This window comes from Bombina bombina, chromosome 5 (genome assembly GCF_027579735.1).
Source record: "Bombina bombina isolate aBomBom1 chromosome 5, aBomBom1.pri, whole genome shotgun sequence".
NCBI lineage: Eukaryota > Metazoa > Chordata > Amphibia > Anura > Bombinatoridae > Bombina > Bombina bombina.
In genome coordinates, this window is record NC_069503.1 from 486754838 (window position 1) to 486782027 (window position 27190).

Below are 27190 nucleotides of genomic sequence, written 5' to 3' on the forward strand. Positions count from 1 at the left end.
ATATGTCAAGGATACGAGAGATATCCTTAAAAAGCTGAAAATATTAGTATAAATTCCAGTACTCTATTAGTCTCTATAGATGTAGAGGCTTTGTATTCGTGCATCCCTCATGAACAGGGAATTCAATTGAATATTACTTGAAGCAAAGAGGCACTAAGTATGATAAACACACAACGTTTGTATTACAACTTTTAAGATTTATGTTGGATCATAATTATTTCCTCTTTGATAAGAAATATTATAGACAGCTAATGGGTATGGCGATGGGGGCATGTTGTGCCCCAACGTATGCCTGTTTATATTTAGGCATGTGGGAAGCAAATACTATTTTAGATATCTCAGCTCAATATGAATCTATGGTGGACCTGTGGGCCCGCTATATAGATGATGTTCTCCTTTTATGGACTGGAACAGTGAATGAATTACATTTATTCATGCAAATGTTAAATAAAAATTCCTTCAATCTCAAATTTACCTATGAATACAGTGATGTTGAATTGATGTTTTTGGACCTAAAAATTAGGAAGAATGGTAACACTGTGATTACTGAATCTTATAGGAAACCTACTTCCGCTAATACCCTGTTATTAGCTAGTAGCCATCACCCAAAAAACCAGGTAGAATCCATCCCCATTGGGCAGTTTCTGAGGCATAGGAGAAACTGCTCAACGGATGATGGATTCAAAATTCAAGCAGAAGATCAAACAAAGAGATTCATAGAAAGAGGCTATTCAAATAAATGTATAAAAGAGGGTTATAAGAGAGCCAAAACTACTGACAGAGATAGTTTACTTTACAAAGATAAAGAATACAAAAAACAAATTGTAAGATATACATCAGTTTACAATGACAGATGGCAGGATGTAAGAGCAATATTGAGAAAACATTGGAGTCTACTAACTTTAGACCCAGAAGTTAAACAGATTGTAGGTGAATACCCTTCTCTAACAGCCAGAAAAGCCCCTTCATTAAAAGATAAGTTGGTAATGAGTCATTTTGTTAATATTAAGCAAAAAAAAAAAAAAAGAAAAAAAAAAGAAAATTGGTTGGGAAAGAAAGCAAAAGAGAATGGTTAGTTTATTTGCAAAAAATGCATTATTTGTAAATTCATGATAAAAAGCAATAAAATTGTCAACTTAGAAGGAAAAGCTTTCAAAATAAAGGGACACATAACTTGCAAAAGTGTTGGAGTAATTTATATGGTAACCTGTTCATGTCTGAAATTCTACATAGGTAAAACCTATAGGGAACTACATGAAAGGATAAAAGAACATAGAAGGGATATCCTAAATGAAAATGTTAAAAATAGTGGAGTTGCACGTCATTTCCAGGAATTCCATAAGAGTCTTGATACTGATTTTAAATGGATAGGTTTAGAGCTTATAGACTTTAAAGATAGAGGAGGGGATATAGATCAGGCCCTATTAAAGGCAGAATGTAAATGGATTTTCAATATGAATTCCCTAACACCTAATGGCCTAAATGAAGAGATTAATTATGCCCCCTTTCTGTAAATGCTATATTAAAAAATTGCACCTAGAAAATCTATTGAAAAGTTTTGTCTGAAAAATCTATCTAAAAAATCTATCTTACAAAATGTATCTAAAAATTCTACCTTAAAACTTTTTAAGAAATCTATCTATTTAAAGCTACTCTCTAAAAAGGTATTATTAATTTCCTATATCAGGTTCTATGTGTTCCATAATAAAAGATATCTACTGATGATCTGAAGTTGTTGAGTAAAATATAATATATAATAACTAAAAAATGTTCTCATCTTGTCGTAATTAATATAGTAAATTGATGCAGAAATTGTACAATAGTCGTTATGTCTTGCTCCCACTCTCTAAATTTATGAATCTTTATAGATGTATATATAGTATCCAAATGTAAATAATGTTCTAATAATGCTGTTTAAGATTCAAAAAACTTTTATTTTTTGTTTATATGGAAGCGATCCGAAGCCTATATTTCACCTAATAGCAATTAGCATTATCCTATAAAAGTTGCAACTATGCAACAAAGCACATGACGCTTGAGAAAGCCCTTTGTAATTTTATTATGGGTGAAACGCGCGTAGCGTGAAGGTGACGTACCTAGGAAGGTAGAGGACGTCAACCACTGTCCACCTGGGAGGTGAGTGACCTGTTGTTACTATATGCTAGACGGAGCAGCGTGTTTGGAGACAGACGGAGACGGAGGGGCAGCTCGGTACCGCCTACGGAATACTGGCCTGGTCTGGTGAGCAAGAGGCGTGAAGCTGAGTTTTGTGAGCTGTGGGCTTTCGAGCCTTTCAATACCCGGTCTCATATGGTGTCTCCATATACAGGACGCTTTGCAGATGTATTGAATACCATTAAAGTTAGCTGCATGATGTCTGATGCATGTGTTCCTTGCTTAACCCTATTATAACAAGTCTATCTCAAGGATATATTCAGCTGCAGTTAATCTACTTGGAAGTTGTGCATGATCTTTGTTACACAAGCTGACTTTTTCTACATGCAATTAACAATTGTCCATGCTTTTATCATTACGCTTTGGGAATCCTTTTGCTTTTGATTAACACATAAGCTTGGCAGTAACATTGGATGTCTGTTACTAACTTATGGACTGTATATACCTATTAATGGTTGATTTACACAGCTGATGCATAATTGATTTGTTACGATTCTATTCGTATGCTTTAAACTTGATGTGAATTTTCTGGGCTATGCATTGATAATCGCATTTTTGTTTAATCCAAAGTTTGAAACCTTGTTGCCGTTATTTGCTCTGCTGGTCACTTTGTATTCCTTTTTTTAGGATGACTATTGGATGTTGTACTATCAACAGCAGCACATGTACGGCAATTTAGCTTTCTTAATTTATGGTCATCTAACCCCCGGGGGTATTAAGGATTGCTTTAATTTGTTATATGCTATATATGCTTGAAATTTTTATTCCTCATTCAGGATTTTTTTATTTAATAAAATTGCCTTCGTTTGACCTTAAGCAGCAGTTGTTTTGTGATCATTTCAAGACGAATATCAATTTTACTATTTGGTTTATACATGAGTAGTACTGGATTAACTCATCCTTTTTTCCTTTCTTATTTTGGACATACTAATTTTATATGAGTTCCGTGCACTGGTTCACCTGCATATATTTTTGTAAGTCAGGTGGTCCATTACTTACCTACCCATATATCCTTTAGAGCGGGTTCTATTTGTATATATGTATATATATATATATATATATATATATATATATATATATATATATATATATATATATATATTTCTATCATCTTAAGTATTATGGTCTCATAACTATAGAGCTTGAAACTATGTGATGTTTACATTCCAAAATAAATTTCACAGTATGAGTAAGAAATTATAGAACATGTGACTTTTGGGATGGGATAAGTAAGGATTAAAAATATTCATTGCTATAGATAGGATATTTATACACATGCACAGATTTATGAGATACATTTCGCTGGTTAGTCAACTTTTCTAGGAGTACTGGGTAATTAGCCTGAAACAATGGCAAGAACAGCGCCTAGTAAGGCTGGGGAAAAATAGAAATATCTAGAGTAACGCTGTAGGAAATACATTTTTTTGCCATAATCCAGGTATCAGCCTCTGGTTATAGAACTTGTAGACTCAGGGAGTTATAAGGAAGCCAAAGGAACAGACATTCACATAATTACAAAAGATGTGCACACAAAATGAATGTTTTAAAAAAGTGTATAAAACAGATACTTTGTTACTGAAATATGCATTGTTTTCAAAGTCCAGTACACACCCCTTGAAAAGCTAAAATGTTCTTTGTGTTACTTTCTTTGGTGTGGCTAATAAAGGACAGATATAGAAAACCTCCTGCATATATTATCTAATTAGTGTGCAGTATTTAAAAAAGTCAGTGCTTTGCATTTTGTGGAATGCACTCCAGCTTCTTATTTGGTAATGGAAATATTCAAATTACAGAAAAAGCAGGCATAATACATTATAAAAGTGCATAGCATGCAATGTTCTTGCAATGGCATGCTTCTGTAATATGATACAGAGGATATAAAAGTCATGTACAAAAAGAAAAAAAAATGAATCATCATTTCAAGAATGAACACTGCACACTTTTCAAGGTTAACCATGTTACACATCCTTCCCTAATGGGCTTTAGCAGACAACAACAGCAAAACAATGTACTTTATACTAACATAATGACTATAGCTAGCCTAGTTAGCTGCAGACTCAAGCTCAGATTGGCTCCTCCAAATGAGGCAATTGACGGGTGGAGTTTCACTATTTAAAAACAATTGCAGCAAACAAGATGTTAATTTGTTTTAAAACTACTAAGACCTGGCTGGTATGTTATTCTATAGCAAGACAATAAAAAGTCTCATAATTACAAGGTGTTCAGTGTCCCTTTAAGGAACAAGCATGAGAAAAAGAGTGTTCTGCCCTTTTTTTAACACATAGTGAAAGATTAAACTGGAGATTTGACTGAGATTTGACTTACTAAAGCCATGATCTGTTAAATATCGTTCTTGTTACTAGAGCTTGTTTTACTAGCTGTGTACAAAAGCAGTGTGATATTAAAACCACAATGTGGAAAGAACATTTTTCTTGAATAGCACATTGTACATGAAACACCTGCAAGAAATGATATCTGGGTAATTCTAAGGGCACCAGTCTAGGATCTGCAGAAACAAATGCTTGATTAAAAATCCCCTAGTTCCAGAAGTGATAGCAGAACAATTAATGTGGACATTTGAGTCAATTTTTCAACAGATGTGCAATCGTTTTTCCTCCAGAGTTTAATCCCATTTGATATCACTGTAAGTGCAGAAGACTTTGGAGAACTTTTATGGAACAAATTTGAAATTCTTCTAACTATGTCAAAATTCTCAATTTCCTGTCTCCATTTTAGCCCATAGCTTCTGTTATCTCTGGAGCCAATTCAAAAAAATGATACCCTCTCAATTCATAAAGTTAAAGCTGTTTAACAATTACATAGGTCCTGCTGAGGGAAGTGGCTAAAAAAGGTTACGCTTATGTTGGATAGAAAATAGTGAACGGAAGGAGAAAACGTGTACATTTGTAGTTAAAAGGATACACAGATTCCAAACGTATTAATAGACCATTATATGAAGCAGCTTAACACTATATTTTTTTCAGAAGCTTACATTTTATTGTTAAAAAATATCAAGGGAGTTGCAATTTTGTATTTTGTTCCCTTAGCCTGCTGTTCAATTCTTGGCTTTGGTAACTAAAGTCCGGCTGCAGCAGCTAAAAATGTATTTCTATGTAGAACAAATCAACAGGTCTATAAAAGCTGTTATATGCATGAATTCCCCATATACCACAAGTTATTTGCTGAAAATGTGAGTGAAAATAAATGTAATTGGCACTCAGGGATAAAAATGTAACTCCCCAGTACACATAATTGTTACAGTTTTACACCTAAAAAAAAAGGTTAATGATAAAAAAAATCAAAAAAAATCACATGTATAGAAAAGTATCTTTTAAATGCATAACAGAAGTAGGGAATCCAAATTATTTATAGATTATTTTTTTTATCTGATGTTTATCTTTTCTCATGAAAATAAAATATACTTTTATTTGAATTAACGTTTATGTTTGACCACAACAATGTTTTATTTGTAGGAAGGGTTTTCAGCCAACCCTATAAATTTGTCTCTTAAAGCCACTGTACAAATGCAGAAATACACCTCTGAACTACATAAATAACAAACCTGCTTTGCATTTCAGTTTGCTTGCTGTACATGATTTTTACTTACCATATCGTGCCCACAAACAGTCCCTTCAGCTGCTGGCATAAATTTGGTCTCACATTTTCTTCCAATTCGATGACACCAGAGGGCTTTGCATATATCCTAAATTAAACAAACAATAATATCTGCTAAGGGGACATTTTCGTATAAAAATACTGTATTTTGTTAAGACATTTCATTTTACAAACCACTAAATCTCTTTACTTTTTGTTTAATTCCTGCAAAGTAGTGAAACATTTTGTTAAAATAAGAATTTTGATTATATAAATAATTAAAGTGATCTAACAAACTAGAACCCCCCCCCGAAGGCTCTTTTCAGACATATCTAAAAATATACAATTTTAAAACTCAGTGGAATCAGCACTTTAATATTTTATATTCCAATCAAGTAATTTAAACCAACATAAATCAAGTTAATAAGAGGTTCTGAACTTCTTTAGATTGTTTTACAGCTGTTTATGGTGTCAATTTAGTATAACTGCACTACTATCTTAGTGATTGGTACAATTTGTTGAGTGAGTCTGTGTTATTTACTGAACAAAAAAGGAGTGAGAAAATGTGCAAATCCTACATAACAATATGTAATTATTTTAAATTCTTCACATTTGCTACTGTTCAAAAGAATAATGTTTTGTCATTCAAGAAATTAGAAACTAAGATAATAATGGACAATATATATTCCTGCCTCCTACCAAACATGCCTAGACCAGCAGTGTAATGTGCACTTAGTAACAGCGTAGTACAATTTATAGAATGTAATGACTTTCTTGCAATGACATTTTTTTTCTTGAGATCTATATTCCTAAATATGAATTAGACTTTTTATGTTTTGTTATCTGTTTTATATTATTTTGTATTTAGCTCCCCTTATGAAAAAAGGGAAAATTATAAACTTTGTTATCCTACATCTTTTTTTGCTAAATTGTCAAAAGTTTTATTTACTGATTACTTTACAAACCACTATATTTGCTTTTTTTTTTATCATTGTAACCCAATTTGCCATGTTCATTTTTGTTTTGTTACCAAACCAGCCAATAAATTAAATGCTTAATTTAATATATATATATATATATATATATATATATATATATATATATATATATATATATATATATATATATATATATATATATATATATATATATATATAATACATAATAATAAAAATAGCAATAATAAATACTACAAATTTCTGATTAGCGGGGCCCTTCTCAGCATCTTGCAATTTTTCTAGTGAGCACCACGGCTATGTTAACCTGAACAGTTATGAGTTACACATGTTGCAGGGAGGAACATGACTAACACTGCCCAGCAGCACTGTCCATTTGCTATCCAGAGGCACAATAAATGTTCCTCCCAGCACACACTGAAGCATGTGTAACTCATAACTGTCCAGGTTCACATGGCCGAAGTGCCAACCTTAATCTGCCTGTGTGTTCCATGTGGTTAGGTTTGATCTCCTGCACTTTTCTGTGTATTATTACTTTAAAAAGGTGAGAATAAGTGTGAATCAATGCTATCACACATTGACAGCATTGCTGTGCATAGATTTATTATAGCTGCTTAATCCTTGATGTTAACATTCATTAATACTTGGTGAGAAAAAGCTTTTAAAACAAAAGGGGCACATTTTACACTCTTAAAGGGCCATACAAATGAAAATTAAAATGCACAAAGCATAGAAGCTTTTTTGCAATATAATAGTGTCATACTTGCTCAAAGAGTCAGCAAAGATTTCAACTGATTAATCCATAATGTAATATATGCACTCAGAACACACAAATTGTTTGAACACAGATGCACAAAGCATATGCCTTGTACACAGTAAACACTATCCCTGAAATACTCATATCCATAATATGCAAATTGTGGATTTTACCTAAAAGGTCTTCACTATCAATATTTACCAGATGTTCATTCAGATTCGGCTGTATGGTGTTACACACGACTATCTATGCTACACACAGCAATGTAACAATGCACTAGAAATACCATGCTTCAGGTCCGCAAGTGGCGGTTATGCTAATGAAATGACTGTTTGTTTCACTCTGAGTTACAGCCAATCAAGGGAGTCTCTGACGGTTTAAAAGACCGGATACTCCAATCATCAGGAGCTTGACAAAGGAACAGAACGGGCTGAAACGCGTTGCTCCACCCACTTTTACTTGCGAACCAGGTGTTCCTGACAAAACTTCTTTTGCCGAGACTGCAAGAATTATTGTGAGTGGTCCTGATCTATTCACTGCAAAGTGCTGCCTGGAAGAGGGGAGACTGCGGCAATTATCTGCAAAGCACTAGGAGAGAGAAAAAAGAGCCGGAGACTACAGAGAACCGTTATGGTGTAAGTAATAAGTGAACACCATCATTTTGTGGCTCTTTTCTTGTCTTTTGATCTGGGTCTCAATCTCATTGCAGCTCCAGATGGTTCTTATCTCCAGCTGACGTGGATTTCAATCTGATTGTCTCTCTGGGATCACCATTTTGCACCTTATTTCAGTGATCAATTTGTTTTAAACATTTATATTTTTTATTGTTTAAATTTTATTGTATAGGGAGATTCATTTTATCTGTTGCTACACTTGTTTAAACGCCTGATCAGCGTGTTGGGGGATATTGACTGTGTTAGACTACATGTATGGATGTGTGTTATTGTTCTAATAAATTTGTATCCATTTTATGATTCATTTCTCCCAGTGAGCCTTTTTATCTATATCAATTCTTATCTATATCAATTTTTATCTATATTAATTGGTTCTTGAAATATAAATCTACTTATAAAATTGACATATTTGTTGGTTTCACTTAATTTAGCTGTTCCGGCAGTGCCAGGGGCTTAACAGTGTTGTTTGTTGAACACCACTGTGTTTGTTTTGTGTCACTAGAAATACCATACACAGTCATTTTGTCTGATTATAAATGCAAAACAACAACTTACCTTTTTAAAGTCCAGCATGCAAAGTTTAGCCTTCTCTCCAAACTGCCATTTACACTGTGTGTTGGCGTCATACAGCTCTCCTGGTAACTTTTCAGGATATTTATATTCCTTTCCGGGTTTTGGATCATCAGCAAGGCATATAGCTTGGGCAGAGCTGTTAGAAAAAAGGAAATATAACCAATGCAATTATTTATCTACAATAGTGCTCCCCCCACCCAAAAACAAACAATATACATATATAATATTTCTCTACACAGCAAAACTAGTCAGCAGCCCTTCATAAATCACTGTCAATCAATCTAATAATGTAGACAGATAATGTACACAATAAAAAGTAACTCCCTGTCCAAGAGCTAACAATCTGTTTCTTATCCTTTATTTAGAAACTGTTAGTACATTCTGGAGTATAAGGGCAATAAAGAATACACAATTGGTTAGACTCATGGAACCTCGTTTGGCTGCTGTTCTTGTTAAACGGGCAGTAAACACTTTGAAATTATTAATATAAAGTGCTTAATTATGCATAGTAAAACAACTTTGCCTTACATTTTCATTAGTTATTTTGCCCCCTTTCCCTGTAATTTATGTCTGACAAATGTTAATTTTCTTGTTCTGAAAACTGAAAGTGCACATGACAGACTTCACAATACTAACATTGCTACTGTCAGGGTTTAAGTCTTGCCGTGTCCTGTAAGGCAAGGAATTATTATCAAGAACCTCAACTGCTGAGTTATAAAAGAAAATATTTAAACAGTATATGTGTAGTTACATTGATAACTGGGTTTTATCATAAATTACCTACCAAGTAATTGAAAAGCCCAGACATCAGAGTTCAAGTTAATAGTGGGGGTTAATGGTGATTACACTATAGCTGCCACCTGTGAATGATCACTAAATATTTGCAGCAGTGTAACACTTAAAATCCCCAGTTTTGAAATAAATGGTATATACAAATATATTTACAAGCTTGCTAGGTTGTGATATCACTTAAATACTGAGAATCTCAGAATAGAGCAGGTAATAGTATTTTGATAGCTTAAGTAACTGAGAGAATATATAAAAGGTTATAATGATAACAATGCCAAAGATCGTTTCAACTCTTATGATTGTCAGTGGATTAGCTAAAACTAAAATGTGCATAATAATCCTGATACTGAGGAGACTGAAAGTATGAGGCAGGTCTTACTTGTAATATGTTTAAGGTTGATCCGATACAGTTAGTAACTTGCAAGTCCTGGCAGAGTAGGAGAGAGATCAGCTGCTCAGTCTGTTGCTGCAGTGTTGAGCGGGATGGCGTGTGATGTCACCGCTCTGTGTAAATCCGGAAATGACAGGCAGAGGCAGAAGCACACTCGTAAGATGAGAAGGAAGGCTTGGCTGTAGCAGTCCAATAACAGGAAGACTCCAATACTAAGCAACTTGGAGACTGTGATGTGGAGTTATATACAGGCTAAAGCAGAAAAGGTACTCCCATATTTAAAGGGATATGACATGACACCCCCTTCAAGGACAAGCTCCGCGGCTCATGGATGCGTGCGATCAGGATTTCGCTGATGGAACCTAGACACCAACCAGGGAGCAGAAATGTTGGTTACTTCTTCCCAGGAATCTTCATCCGGAGAATACCCTTTCCACCTGACAAGGTATTGGAGAGTACCTCTTGTCCGTCTGGAGTCCAATATGTAGTGGACTTCGTAATCTGTATCAGGGTCCACAGTTACAGGTGTAAGAGGACCTTGGTCAAGAGGAGATCTAAGAGCACGATAAGGCTTCAGCAAGGATACATGGAAGGTAGGGTGTACCCGTATGTTAGGTGGTAACAGTAATCTCATAGCATTTTCATTTATGATACGATCTATTGGATATGGCCCGATATACAGGACTGACAACTTCTTGGATGGAGTGGTTAATTTCAGACTTTTCGTGGAGAGCCAAACCAGATCTCATACGGAATACTTAGGTGCAGGAGTTCTCCTCTTGTCGTAGAAAATTTTGTGTGTTCTCTTAGCATCCTCAATTGCAGAGCAAACAGTTGAGAAATTAGTAGCAATGTCATTTGTAACCTGTGTGACTGATGGACAAGGAGAGTAGTTGTCAGGTAGAAGATGAAAGGTGGGATGAAACCCATAATTAACAAAAAAGGGACCGCAATCTAACAGCGTATTACAAATAAGCCTCCACATCTATGCAACAAGGTAGCCGCTATTTGTTAGCGGACCAGAGGACTGGACATCTTTACACCTGTGCAATTGCATCTAAACAGTTAGCAGAGAAAAGCTTGACAATCACTGAGGAAATCAGGATAGCAAAAAAGAAGCTATCTTTGGTAACACTTATTGAGTGGAGGATCAACACAGAAACATTTGTATCAACATCCAGGCTCCAGAATCGGCTAAGAGAAAGTAAGTAAATCCCCGCTCCTTACTATCCATTGTTTGCTCCTAGACCGTAGAGCCTTGGCAACGTGTATTAACATCCTTAGCAACCTGTTATTGCTCACAATAGCAAGAGATTAATAGACTCATACAGCTACGACAATAACGAACACCACTTGTTTTTAGGAAAATAGTTTGGATAAAAAAAAAGGTTTTGCCTTTCAGTCGGCCGACTGCATCTTGCTTCACAAAAATTAATCAGTCATATTCTATTGACTTTGAACCTCATTTGACTTGATTATTTCTGAACAATAATTTTTAACCTTATTATTATTTATTTATTTATTTCTCGAGGTGTCTATAAATTGCCTATCAATTGTACTAAAGGCAACAATAGATTATTTTACCGTTCTGCCAATAATATGATGTGCCAATGATGAACTATTACCACTGACGTGTGACAATTGTGAATTTGATGTTTATTTACACTACACTAGGTTTTTATGTACTAGGTGTATTGCATATATATTAGCAAACTCTATATTGATTACACTTTAAGATAATCTTTTTAAACATATTGAAAAATCTTCCCAAAACATATTCACTTTTTGTAGTCAGGTTCTTTACAGACTAAGAAAGGATACACACGTATTAGCGTACATTCAGAGAATCCTCCTCTATTTTAATAACCCCCCGGGACCCATAATACTACTGATTACATCAACATATGATCTCTTTATATTCTTTGTATAAACTAATTTGAATTTTATCTAATTATACCCTTCTAGGATTTTTATGGATTTTTTATAGACTTTTTTATAGATTTTTGTAGATTTTTCTATAGATAATTTGCAGGATTATATGAAATATTTTTAATACCATTTGCAATATCGATCCTACACAAATTACATCTGTTTATGAATTATTGTACTAATAAAGAAAACTCTTTTTCAATTAAAGGCATTCATAGTATTCCATGTATATAGCAATACATATAACCTTCTTTTAAGGTTTCAGCATTTATTTGCGCCCCACACTCCTAACTTTTTTTCCTTACAAAATATAAATTCCACCTTACTTGTCTTGCGGTGAGTGTCTTGGTGGATTGGAGAAATTGTAGGTTTCGGTGATCCGTATAAATAATGATTGGCAGAGTGGTACCTTCCAACAAGTGTCGCCAATGTTCAAGGGAAACCTTGATTGCTAATAACTCCTTATCCCCAATGGGGTAATGTATTTCAGATGGAGTCATGATACGAGAGTAAAAGGCTACTGGATGTAATGGTTTCTTTAGAGAGAGTCTTTGTGATAGAATGGCGCCCACCTCATAATCTGAGGCATCAACCTCCAATATATATTGTAGTTCAGAATCTGGTATACTAAGAATAGGTGCAGAAGTGAACTGTGCTTTAAACAAATCAAAGGTCTTTTGAGTTTCTGAGGTCCAATGAAACGAAACATTTGCTTTAGTGAGGTTTGTCAGTGGTCTTGATAATGAGGCGAAATTTCGGATGAATTTGCGGTAGAAATTAGCGAACCCCATGAATCTCTGAATGCCCTTTTTACATTCAGGGGTAGGCCAATTCTTTACAGCGTCTATCTTGTTCTCCTCCTCTAATGCCCAAAGCACTGATGCAATAACTGAGGAAAGTAATGCTATTGGAGTTAAAGATGCACTTCTCAGCCTTGGCATATAAGGAGTTGCTTCTCAATCTACTAAGTACTTGTCTGACATGTGATATATGTTCAGGAAGGGACTTAGAATAAATTAAAATGTCATCTAAGTAGATAACAAGATAGACATCCAAGATATCCTTAAAGATATCATTTATCAAGTACTGAAAATTGGCGGGCGCATTACAGAGTCCGAATGGCATGACGGTGTATTCGAACAACCCGTAGCGGGTTCAGAACGCCGTCAGCCATTCGTCTCCAGATCTTACTCGGGTAAGATTATAGGCTCCTCTTAGGTCAAGCTTTGTAAAGAATTTAGCTCCCTAGAGTCTGTCAATGAGCTCTGGAATCAGAGGGAGTGGATAGCGATTTTTCACTGTTCTTTTGTTTAATTGTCTATAATCGATTATCGGGCGTAAAGATCCATCTTTATTCTTTACAAAGAACATCCCAGCTCCTGTTGGGGAGGTAGAAGGACGGATAAAGCCTTTCCTTAGGTTTTCTTCAAGGTACGTTTTCAGGTGGTCTAATTGTGGTTTTGACAACAGAAAAATGTGTTCATAAGGGATATCCGCTCCAGGGAGGAGCTCGATAGGACAATCATACTTCCTATGTGGAGGAAGTTTTTCTGAATCTTTTTTACTAAAGACATCAATAAATTCAGCATACTCCTGAGGTATGTCAGGTTCTGATAGCATTTCTATAGTATGCAGAATATGTGATGGGAAGCAAGTGGTTTTACAGTAATCTGAGTTAAAAGATATCGAGAATGGAGACCATACTATACAGGGGTTGTGTAGAGATAGCCAATTTAACCCTAAAATAATAGGTACAATGGGTGAAGTAATGACATCAAAGGTTTGAAATTCCCTATGATGGTCTTGTGTCAAAATCAGTAAAGGTACAGTTTCATACAATACTGGCCCTGAGGCCATATTATTACCATCAATAACGCGCAAATACACAGGGGTCTGCTTTTTCACCAAAGGTATTTTATTATCCTTAGTATATTGTACATCAATATAGTTTGCAGTTGCTCCTGAATCAATGATCCCACTGGCGTTGAGCCGACATTGGTCCCACTGTAAAAGAAGTGGGAATTTATGGTAGGTTGTGGCAGAGGTATAACTACCTAAACAATGAGTATGTGACAATGTCTTACCCCAGTTCTGAAGCTGGAGAGCAGGACAGTCCTTAACCCCATGGTCCTCCGCTGCACAATACATGCACAGATTTTGACTGCGGCGTCTCAATTTCTCCTGTGGTGAAAGTGGTCCTTTCACGAACCCTATGTCCATGGGCTCAGTAGAAGGGTATATCGTTTTTTAGTGGTGTCCTGATATGACTTTTCCTGTTGCCTCTCCCTAAGGCGTCTATCAATAGTGATACTGAGATTTATTAATTCTTCTAAGGTGGGGGGAAGTTCAACTCGAGATAACTCATCTTTTATACCATCAGATAAGCCTAAACGGAATTGATTCCCTTAATGAAAGGTTATTCCATTGGCTATCCTTAGCCCATTTTTTAAATTCAGTGATATATTCCTCTACATATCTTTTCTTTTGCTTCAATGATCTCATGGCATTTTCGGCGGTCATTTGTTTATAAGGATCATCATACAACTGGGCTAAGGCGGTAAAGAAAGCATCTAATGAATTGAGTATGTTATCATTTGTTTCAAAAAAGCTGTTTGCCCAGCTCCTTGGTTCCCCTCTAAGGAAAGATATGGTTGTTAAAACCTTTACTCTATCTGTGGGGTATGTCTGTGGTTTTAAGGTAAATAAGAGGAAACATGCATTTATGAATTCTCTGAATTGTGTTCTATCACCTTTAAATAATTCAGGGAGACTGACTTGTGGTTCTATAGTATGAATTTTTGTTTCTACAATATCTTTAATATAAGCTTTTAAATTATCATTTTCTGCCTTTAAGGTATTTAACCCATCAGTAAGTAAATCTACCCTATGACTAAGGGTTTGCATGTGAGCAGTTAACTCAGCTGGGTCCATACTTTGTATTTTAAGCTTAGTATTCTGTCAGGGTTTAAGTCTTGCCGTGTCCTGTAAGGCAAGGAATTATTATCAAGAACCTCAACTGCTGAGTTATAAAAGAAAATATTTAAACAGTATATGTGTAGTTACATTGATAACTGGGTTTTATCATAAATTACCTACCAAGTAATTGATAAGCCCAGACATCAGAGTTCAAGTTAATAGTGGGGGTTAATGGTGATTACACTATAGCTGCCACCTGTGAATGATCACTAAATATTTGCAGCAGTGTAACACTTAAAATCCCCAGTTTTGAAATAAATGGTATATACAAATATATTTACAAGCTTGCTAGGTTGTGATATCACTTAGATACTGAGAATCTCAGAATAGAGCAGGTAATAGTATTTTGATAGCTTAAGTAACTGAGAGAATATATAAAAGGTTATAATGATAACAATGCCAAAGATCGTTTCAACTCTTATGATTATCAGTGGATTAGCTAAAACTAAAATGTGCATAATAATCCTGATACTGAGGAGACTGAAAGTATGAGGCAGGTCTTACTTGTAATATGTTTAAGGTTGATCCGATACAGTTAGTAACTTGCAAGTCCTGGCAGAGTAGGAGAGAGATCAGCAGCTCAGTCTGTTGCTGCAGTGTGGAGCGGGTTGGCGTGTGACGTCACCGCTCTGTGTAAATCCGGAAATGACAGGCAGAGGCAGAAGCACACTCGTAAGATGAGAAGGAAGGCTTGGCTGTAGCAGTCCAATAACAGGAAGACTCCAATACTAAGCAACTTGGAGACTGTGATGTGGAGTTATATACAGGCTAAAGCAGAAAAGGTACTCCCATATTTAAAGGGATATGACAGCTACATAGGTCCCTAATTTGCAATTCTATTTTTTTAGCTGGAGCCAAACAATGAAGATTGTTAGTGGCAAGTCCTGTTATGTCCACACTCAAATCTATACTGGCTTCTAGGTGGAGTTTGAACATTGGAAAAAACAATTGCAACAAACAAGGTGTTACTATGTTCCAATAACGGTTAGACTCTATTTGAAGACTGCAGAAATTGTTTGTAAATGCAAGGTGTTCACTGTCTTGTTAGTGGACGTTCCAGTAAAATGCCCTAATACAGTATATCTTAAGCAGCAAAAGAGAACCATGAGCAACACGGAAAAGCTTTTATTACAACTACCAAACTTTAGAAACACACTTGCAAAACGGGTGATGTAAATGTTTGTAATCGTAGAATATTTTCATATGTTTTATTAGGGTAAAGTAATGGTGCTAGAACAAGAACAAGAACGGTCTAATAAACCTCAAAGATGCCAACAAGGGGCAGTCATGGGCACTCCTAGGTATTCTAGAGGTGTAGTTGTTGTTTTGTTTTTTTCAACTAAACCTCATTAAAAAAAAATTATTTCATAAAAAGATATTTATTCCCTCTGTGAAGTATCTTGTTTTGCGGTCAACTTTCGCGGGGGTTCTCTATCTTTTTATTTTTCTTTGTTTTCATGTTTTCTTTTGTACGTATGTTAGAGTGGACTGTAAAGCTGATATCTTTTATAGTGAAACTCATTTTTTGGGGCAAGAATTTCACAGTTATCATATCGATGATGCCCCATATGTTGTTGTGCAGCTGAACTCGCAATTTGCTGCTGTGAAGAGGGGCGGGTCCAAATTTACTTGAATTCTGCAATTTTTGAGTCATGACTGGCATGAGTTTTTTTTTCAAGAACACATTTTATTGAATCTAGGCTAGTGAGTTGTCTAGAGTAGTTGTGGAATAGACAAAATGAGAGGATTATGGTTGTCTGATCACAGGTAGGATGAGATAGAACAGCTAATTATGAGTTAGGGAAAGGTATACAGACAGCACAGCTTGCTCCGTTTGGAAGAGCATGCAATTTATTTTGGTTGACTAAGTGGTAAGCGTGTTTGATTAAATGAACTTTAAGAGAACGTTAAAAGTGGTCAAGTATATATCAGGTTAATGTATTGATATTTTTTATAAATAGGCATATTTGAAAATGTATTTTGGTATAATTAATGCAACACTGTGACAGAGAGGTAAATGATAACATATCTATGCAAAAACACAATTAGCTAGAATGTGAAGAGATCTTTCTTTAGGAGTGAAAATATATGACTTATGGCAGCTTTATGAAAGGGGTTTTACAGGTGGGCTTGTATAATTATGCACTAACTCAATGGGGGAAACATTGAGCTAAAAGTTAGGATGCAGAGGCAGCATATTCTTGTTTTATGGAGTCCATTTAAGAACGGACAGACAAGGGCAGACAACTCTGTCCCTGTCCGCCTGGCAACACAGCTAGCAGGAAGCAATATGCTGTACGCATTTACCATTGCACAAGTCACTGCTTGTACAACGCCCCATCAATCACCCTGGTTGGACAAGTCTGGAGGGATTGAAAATTCGCCTAAATGGAGTTGGTGTAGTAGGTTAAGAAGCAGCGGTCCGATGACTGCTGCTTCTCAACTATCCGCTACTGGCTTGCTCATGCATTTGCAGATTCTTATATGGAGACCATACTTATGTCTCAACTCTTGTTAGCCAATACCTGTCTGGCATGAATCGATTCCTGGTTCACTTACCATCATATAAATATAAAAATGGCAAAATTAATATTAGCCTTTATTTTTAGAACAGCTTCATTCATTATTATTTACTGTTGATGCTTTAAAAATAAATGAAACACCCATAAAATGTTGAAACCTAGTACAAAGTACAAAACAAATATTTAGGGCTAGATTACAAGTGGAGCAAAAATTTATCGCGTGGCTGCAAACGGGCAAATTTGCCTGTTTGTGGGCGCACGATAATTAATCAGCCATTACAAGTGGTTGGCTATTGCTACACAAGCTTACGGTATCATATACCGCTTATAAAATTAACCAGAGATCAGATCTCTGGATAATTTTGTAAATGTGCCACAAAAGCCCCCAAAAGGCACAATGTAAAGGCACTTTTCAGTGCTGTTTTTTTTTTCCCAAACACCCCACACCCTCCGATTTTAGCCCTCAAAAACTGCTGTGTCATTTTTCTTTTTTTTCTTTTTTAAATGTAGCATTTTTTTTTAAAAAAAGAAAAAGCAAAACTACACTTAGCAGTTTTTGGGGGCTAAAATTGGAGGGTGTGGGGTGTTTGGGAGAAAAAAAAAACAGAACTGAAAAGTGTCTTTACATTGCGGTCTCTAGGAGCTGTGTTACCAGTAAATATATATGCTTACATACACATATTAAGTTTGCCACTGGAGTCCTCTTCCACTCCTCCATGACGACATCAGGGAGCTGGTGGATTTTAGAGACCTTGCGCTTCCCCACCTTCAGTTTGAGGATGCCCCACAGATGCTCAATAGGATTTAGGTCTGGAGAAATGCTTGGCAAGTCCATCACCTTTACCCTTCTTTAGCAAGGCAGCGGTTGTCTTGGAGGTGTGTTTGGGGTTGTTATTATGTTGGAATATTGCCCTGCGGCCCAGTCTCTGAAGGGAGGGGATCATGCTCTGCTTCAATATGTCACAGTACATGTTGGCATCCATGATTCTCTCAATGAACTGTAGCTCCCTAGTGCCGGCAGCACTCATGCAGGCCCAGACCATGACACTCCCTCCACCATGCTTGACTGTAGGCAAGACACACTTGAATTTGTACTCATCTGGTTGCCACCACACACACGCTTGGCACCATCTGAACCAAATAAGTTTATCTTGGTCTCATCGGACCACAGGACATGTTTCCAGTAATTGCCTGCTTGTCTTCAGCAAACTGTTGGCGGGTTTCTTGTGCATCATCTTTAGAAGAGGCTTCCTTCTGGGACAACAGCCATGCAGACCAATTTGAAGCAGTGTGCGGCGAATGGTCTGAGCACTGACAGGCTGACCCCCACTCCTTCAACCTCTGCAGCAATGCTGGCAGCACTCATACATCCATTTCCCAAAGACAACCTCTAGATATGGAAGCTGACCACGTACACTCAACTTCTTTACATAGAAACATAGATATTGACGGCAGATAAGAGCCATAGGCCCAGCAAGTCTGCCCGACCTTACCTAACAGTATAAACGTATCTAGTTCGTAGGATAGCCCTATGCTTGTCCCATGCATTTTTAAAGTCCCCCACAGTGTTTGTTGCTACTACCTCTTGAGGAAGTTTATTCCATAAATCAATCACTCTTTCTGTAAAGAAGTGCTTCCTCAAATTACTCCTGAATCTACTACCCTTTAGCTTGAGCTCATGACCCCTTGTTCTTGAATTTTCCATTTTATGTAAAATACCCACAGCCTCAGTTTTACTAAACCCTTTAATGTACTTGAAAGTTGCTATTTGGTCGACCATGGCAAGGCCTGTTCTTAGTGGAACCTGTCTTGTGAAACTGCTGTATGGTCTTGCCCACCGTGCTGCAGCTCAGTTTCAGGGTCTTGACATTCTTTGTATAGCCTAGGCCATCTTTATAAAGATCTTCAGAGAGTTCTTTGCCATGAGGTGCTATGTTGAACTTCAAGTGACCAGTATGAGAGAGTGTGAGAGTGATAACACCAAATTTAACACACCTGCTCCCCATTCACACCTGAGACCTTGTAACACTAACAAGTCACATGACACCGGGGAGAGAAAAATGGCTAATTGGGCCCAATTTGGACATTTCCACTTAGGGGTGTACTTACTTTTGTTGCAAATGGTTTAGACATTAACGGCTGTGTGTTGAGTTATTTTGAGGGGACAGCAAATTTACACTGTTATACAGGCTGTATACTCACTACTTTACATTGAAGCAACGTGTAATTTCTTCAGTGTTGTCACATGAAAAGATATAATAAAATATTTACAAAAATGTGAGGGGTGTACTCACTTTCGTGAGATACTGTATGTATATATATATATATATATATTTATTTACATTTGCTGCCATCGCTGCGCTACTTAAATTAGCGTGCGCTGGTATTACTCAGTGGATATTTAGCGCTCCACTTGTAATCATGCCCTTATTGTTTAAGTTGAATACTTTTTCTATACTTATACTCTTCAAACTGTACTTTACTCTGTATTCTCTAGAGACTACATACATCTGTATATCGCAATTCGCAAATCACCTGACCCTGCTACACATTACACAGTGATTCCTTTGATCAGTCCAGATGATCCTTTACATCAGGTCTCTGAATGGTCACAGTAAAGAAGACCATTAAACATTTTCAATAAAGATTTCAGGCTATGTGGCCTTGGAATACTTTGGATCTATAATACATTTATTTGTATGTATTTATTATGCAGATCTTGTGCAACAGTAATTCATTGTGATAAATAAAAAATAATGCATAAAAACATGCTTTAATGTCCTTTACACGTTAGCAATTTCTACAATCTACTGTCTTGGGGGTCATACTCATTATCCATATAATCCAAACATCCTCCGTCTTGACCTCTCTATTTTACATACATCTACTTAGTTGATGTTAAATTCTCATACACCTGCCCTCTACACTCTTCCTCTTCTATGTAAAAATGATCTCCTCTCTCATCAGCCCAAATGCTTCACCTAGTCTGTGTAACTCTCCTTCTATCTCACTCATATTTTCCAAAAAATGGTTTGCAACCACCTGTTTACTAGGTAAGGTTTATTTGAAAAATAATTTAAAGGGACAATCAATTCACCATTTAACTACCCTGTGAAATCTTTAATTAATAAAATACATTTTATTTCCACCAAGGTTTTCAAAAAGTGTATCCCTGAACTATGCTTGATTTGCAAAACGTTATAGATTGTGCTAACAAAATGACAGTGTTAAATGATTAAACAAACTAAATATGTTGCTATGTATTAATATATGCTATGGGTTTAAAATCCCTTTAAAGTTTTATTTTACACTATTTTTACATTCTGTTTTAATCATCTTTATAAAATAATCAAAAAGATTATTAGATAAAAGCTCCTCAATAATCTAGTTACACAACAGCAGTCAGGAAACATAAAAAAAAAAACCCAGAACATAAAACAGACTAACCTCATAAAATGTCATATACCTATAGTGTCAGTAATGCTCAAGCAATATTTTAGTAATTAATCACCAAAATGTAAAGTAAAAGTATTGCTGTGGGAATTATTGTATCTAAGAAACAAATCTTTAAACTGTTACAATTAAGACGTAACTCGAATTACAAATAAAACACTTTTAAAAGCTTCATATTTACACAGGGTTATAGCATTCACTGCGCAAATTAGTGTATTTGACAGGCTTTTCCGATCATATGCATGAAGTCATTTTATTGGATGACAATGTGCAGGGAGGTATTCTGTGTTTGGTTAAAATAAAGTAACTACATTAATTTCCAGTTCTATCAGTTACTCAAGTTTCAGTAGTACCAGACTGTATTAAGTAACATCCATAGTGAGGAAGGGCAACGCTGGATATTTCTTCTTGTGTGATTTTAAATACATGTGCTTGTTCTGAAGAAAGGATATATGTACTGTCAGTATATGAGTGTGAGTGCTGTATGTGGGAATATAGCTTAATATGATATAGAAAAATGCTAAGGTATTAAAGGGACATTTTATACTATGTTTTTCTTTGCATAACTGTTTTGTTGATGGTCCATTTATAAAGCCCATTTGGGGGTATTTTTGTAACAATGTATAGTTTTGCTTATTTTTAAAAAAAAAAAAATTGTGGGGCATTTCATATGCAGGAAAGGGGGGTTCTGGCTCTATCTGCTTTCTCAGCCCTTTTCAGTCAGTGTCCCAGCCTAACCTCATCAATAGTACTAAACTGTGTTCTTTGTCAGTTTTTAAAAGGTTTCATTCTGGATTTTTAGATCGATATCTTTGCATATTCTGCTTTATAGTAGTGTCTATTACATGCAATTATATAAATCTTGGTGTATACTGTCTTTTTAAGGGTGGCTGGGTGAGCCTTCTAGGATAAGACTTCAAATGTAAATTTTGTATTTAAAACACAAATATGAATATGACTTAAAGAGACACTCAATAATTGTATGCAGATATTAACTATATAACAGAAAAACATATTTCACGTTTACTGTTCCTTTAATAGCGATCATCTTTCAGTCACTGATAATTATTAGGAAGCATACAAATAATACGGATTTGTTCGTTTCAGTTTACCTTTTAACAGCTTTTAACTTTCAGACACCACCTAATTATGAGTGCACCGTTTTGGATCCTAGGTTACACTCTGAAGGAAAGTGGCTGCACATGTATAAACACGTTAGCACGCCGGAACCAATGATTAGAGAGTGAAGGAAAATAACCTCAACACTATGCTTATAAAATGCATTTAGGGCCAGATGAAAAGTGGAGAGCTAAATATCGATTTTGTGAAAGTGATATTTGCGCTCTAATGAGTAATACCAGTGCAGGCTAATGTGCGCTGGTGTTACAAGTTGACAGCAATACGAATGAGACCATGCGTTCACATTGCGCTCACAAGAGCGCGCTTCAATAGGCTCCTATGGGACCCTTGTTCTCATGCCGTGAGACAGGGCATGAGAACTTTGCGCAGCAATGGCAGCAAAAGTGTAAATATATGTTTATGCTGATATTCATATATATTTTTGTGTTTATATGGGTATATACACATATTAATAAATATATATGTATATCAGCATATACATATATTTCTAGAGAACACACAGTTCCCATTGACCACAATGTAAAGGCACTTTTCAGTGCTGTTTTTTTTTTCCAAACGACCCACACCCGCACACTGATGCAGTTATTTTATTTAAAAAAGAAAAATGCTATAATTTTTTTTTTTTTTTAATAAAATACACACCACTGTATTTTGGAGGCATTGGGGCACATTTGAAAAATTAACCAGAGATCTGATCTCCGGTTAATTTTATAAGCGCTAATTGCTACCACAAGCTCGCAGTAGCCAAAACCAGTCACTTTGCCCATTTGCGGGTGTGCAATAAATTAGCCCAATACTTGTAATCTAGCCCTTAGTGTTTAATGTCTCTACAATGTTTTTCAGACAAAAAATATTTCATCATGATGCTCTTTCAAATGGATGAGACATTTTTCCCCCCTTTAATTTCCTTAATAAATTTCTGTCATATCTTACCTGATGTGTCAAGCATGCCATGGTTATGACACAAATCAAAAACTATTATGGGGTGTTATTTTCTATTGGTGTCTATCTAGGTTCTTTTTGTGGAGCAGAAACATTCAAGATGTCATATACATATGTTTTATACAAAGGTCAATATTTGTTACAGGATGCAAAATAAAATGACTGGATAATGCTGTTTAACACCACAAATTAGAAATAACACTTTCACTTACAGGCATCCCAAGCTTTCAGTCATTTAACTTAGGATGTGGTGACATAATTCAGACATAGTTGAAAGAGTAAGTATTTATTGGAAATGCTAGCAAAGCAAAAATGTGCTCTTTAGCATCAGGTCAGCGGAACAATTCCTACACATCCTCCTATATCATCACAACTATCATCTAAATTATCCACAATTAGGTGACTTTTGCCTCTGTCAGAATTTAGTAAAACTGTGCTGGGCATCATCCACATTGCTAACCATTATGTGTATGTTTAATATATTTATACTTCATTTTATGAGAAAAGCACAATTAGACATTGTTGAATGATGAATAAGCAATATCCTGCAAAATTTATTATAATAGTAAATATTTTCTCAGGTTTTAATTTATTGTTTATGAAAAAAAGTTTTTGTTTGTTAAAGCAATATTTTTTTTTAACAATAATATACACTATACTTTCTGATATAAGCTAATTGCATTTTTCAGTGGTTGTTAATGTGAAATTAAAAAATATTTATTTATCAGGCAAAAAGTCTGCACTTTGGATTTTCGAAATACAGTAGTGTGTTAAGCAAGAGCATGCTTTTTGACAAAGGATACCAAGTGAATGAAGTAAATTTGATAACAGAAGTAAAATCTCTTAAAATGTTATGGCTTTATCAAAAGGGACATGAAAGTATAAAAAAGGACATTCATGATTTAAAAGGACATGAAACCCAATTTTTTTCTTTGATGATTTAGAAAGAGGATACAATTTTAATTTTTTTTTTTTATTTACTTCAATTATCTATTATCATTCTCTTGATATTGTTTGCTGAAAAGCATATATAGATAGACTCAGTAGCTGCTGATTGGTGGCTTCACATAGATGATTCGTGTGATTGGCTCACCCATGTGCATTGCTATTTCTTCAACAAAGGATATCTAAAGAATTAAACAAATTAGATAATAGAAGGAAATTGGAATGTTGTTTAAAATTGTATTCTCTACCTGAATTATAAGAGAAAATTTTGGGGTTTAGTGTCCCTATAAAGTCAGCTGGGGAGCAGCAAGAGACTTCCACTTCTGCTCTGAATACTGGGCAGCGATGGATTGGCTAAACACATATTCTGCTCACGATTGGCTCACTGTCCAGTATTCAGCTAAGAACTGGCAGAACGTTGCCACGCCGGAGCTGACTTCAACTATGTGTTTAACCCCTCTGCGGAGGAGTAAAGCCAATCATATGGAAGCAACAGGAAAATAAGAAAATGCTGTAAAACATAAGAGCATGTTCTTATTGAAAACTTTATGTCCCTTTAATAACAAGTCTGTCTAGTTGATCATAGCAGATTAATTGCAGTTTACTAAATCTATACTATGTATTAAATTGAACCATATCTATATATTTCTTCACTTGAAGGGAACCTTTAAATATTTCATCTTTAGCTCTGAGCTGTTTTATATTTTTCCTCTACATACATATTTAATCTTTCAATTTGCCATTTATGGATGTGGGAACCTGTTCACATAGGATTTACTAATCATTGAGATAAATGTCAGTATTGGCGGCAAGCAAACATTGGACTTTGTTTCAGAGTGAACAGCTGGGAAACTGAATCTTACCATGTGCAAACTATATGTCAGTTTGATGGGAAATGTTTTCTATGTAAACCAGCAAAATAGCACAAGCATTTTTTATCTCTCCATAGTTACAAAGATTCAGATAATGAAATAAAAAAGAAGGTGCAAAGTGTTTCTAATAGTAACTATTGTTAAAGCGGTCTTGTTTCCTCAGGGAAGAATTCCAAACTTTCTTTCTCTGACATGCAAGACTATTGAGGTTACCATAGCGAAATAAAAATGTGGGAGACACAGCGGAACACATTTTATTTCTGAAACGTACAAGTTTTTTTTATAACTGCTTATTCAATATGACGATACATTAAAAGGTCTATCTTGGTCAGTTTAAAGTGAGTGCACAGTTGCACATGTATGATTCCAACCTTTTCTAGCTCACTAGTCTTTCAAATTTTCAGCAGGCAAGTACGTTTTTTTTTTCTGTCTACAAAACTGAGCTAATATTTTTTTTATCCCTGATTAGTACACCTTGGTAAACTTTAGCAGAATATATAATTTTGTGTGTCTTTTGTGAATTGTACTCTATATAGATAAACAGACAAATGAGAAGAGAGAGAGAAGAGAGATACAGAGAGAGAGAGAGAGAGAGAGAGAGAGAAGAGAGATAGAGAGAGAGAGAGGGAGAGAGAGAGAGAGGAGAGAGATAGAGATAGAGATAGAGGGAGAGAGATAGGAAGATAGATAGATAGATAGATAGATAGAAAGATATATAGAGAGAGATAGGGAGAGAGAGAGAGACAGAGAGAGACAGAGAGAGACAGAGAGAGACAGAGAGAGACAGAGAGAGACAGAGAGAGACAGAGAGAGACAGAGAGAGACAGAGAGAGACAGAGAGAGACAGAGAGAGACAGAGAGAGATAGAGAGAGATAGAGAGAGATAGAGAGAGATAGAGAGAGATAGAGAGAGATAGAGAGAGATAGAGATAGATAGATAGAGAGAGAGAGAGAAATACACTTTGTGTCTTGTAAAATGCAGCTACCTAATGTATATAATAGAAATATTGCTTTTTATTTTAAATATAATAAACACTTTTCAACAAACACAACTATTCTATAAACTCTATTTTCAAACTAAACATAACTGTGATGGTCCTGTCTACCCCCCTAGGGAACCTTTTTTCCAGGAACACTGAGCAAACATCTGTTTACACAGTTTACTGTATTAGATTGTCGTTTCCTTCATTCAGTGCTGAAATGAGAATTTGATTGTGTTCTCCATGCTAACAACATCTTAGTCTAAATTCCCTCACTGTCACTAAATTCATAGGCAGTAAAAAGAAACTTGTAATAGGCCCTATAAAGCAATAAAATGAGAAAGGAAAAAGGAAAGTATTTCAACTATTACACAGTGTATTTAAATACCCTGGGAATATTATAAAAAGGATTACATGCAGATTGTGCCCACTAAACCCAATTTATGGGCACAAAAACACATAAAATTCATCACGCAACAAAATTGTTAAAGATATTCTGAACAAAATTGAATGACTTCAAAGTTTAATCATGTAATATAGGTAGAATATCCTCAAATCCAGAATTCAAAAATCCAAAAATTTTCTGACATTCATTTTCATTAATATTTTTTTAAAAATAAAATTATTACAAATTTTTATCAGCCAGCAAGTCACAATCTTATCTGCCTGCGTCTTTGGGTGTTTTTGTGTTCTAAAATGCAAATGCTAGTTTTATATTTATTTACCCAATAATGATTAACTTGTACTGTACTATCTTTATGATGGTACTATCTTTACAAAAGTATAATTTTTTTTATAGGCCGTGGAACAGGAACACGGCCCTTCAAGTGTGACAGATAGTAGCATCGCTTCTGCCATAGACTTGAGAGAAGAAAACAGGCAGTAAAACTCGTCAACGCTGATTGCTTGTGGAGCTGTTAATATGAGTCGGGATGGTTTCGCAGAAAGACTTTCCCTGCATTTCTGCACTCTAACTTTCATCCAAGCTTTCATTGAAAGACGGACAGGACTACTTAAAACTCCAGTCCCATGCCGAAGAGTACTACCCTCCATAAGAGACTAAATAAAAACTGACACTTCTCTGCCAACCTCCTGGGACGAAAGGCAAAGAATGACTGGTGGATGAGGGAAGTGAGACGGGTATTTAAGCCTTTGGCTGGGGTGTCTTTGCCTCCTGCTGGTGGCCAGGTTCTGAATTCCCAAAAGTAATGAATGCAGCTGTGGACTCTTTCCATTTATGAAGTAAAATGTTATAGAACTACCACCTTTAGGTTGCATGTATAAGCTGTATAATGACATGTAACTATTGCCTAAATTACATAAGATATTATTGTTTACAAACCTGTACCATTTTAAAGATGCAAATATACAAATATTATGAAATCTAAACTATTCCGAAGTCCAAACCTTCCCTGGCCCCAAGCAGTTTAGATAAAGAGTTTTGTACCTGTAGCTGTTTTTACAATAATAATTTAATAATAATAATAATTTGCGATTTATATAGCGCTTTTCTCCCTGTGAG

The 27190-nt window shown here is 35.5% G+C and overlaps 1 protein-coding gene across 1 annotated transcript in view; it reads right to left on the reverse strand.

Moving 5' to 3' along the window:
- ADAMTS16 (ADAM metallopeptidase with thrombospondin type 1 motif 16) overlaps positions 1-27190 on the reverse strand; it is a 399543-nt gene that overhangs the window by 207970 nt on the left and 164383 nt on the right. Inside the window, exons 10-11 of the mRNA XM_053714402.1 lie at positions 8712-8865; positions 5783-5878 (exon numbers count right to left, since the gene is read on the reverse strand). Of these exons, the coding sequence (XP_053570377.1) occupies positions 5783-5878; positions 8712-8865 (250 nt within the window). The remainder of the gene's footprint in view (positions 1-5782; positions 5879-8711; positions 8866-27190) is intronic.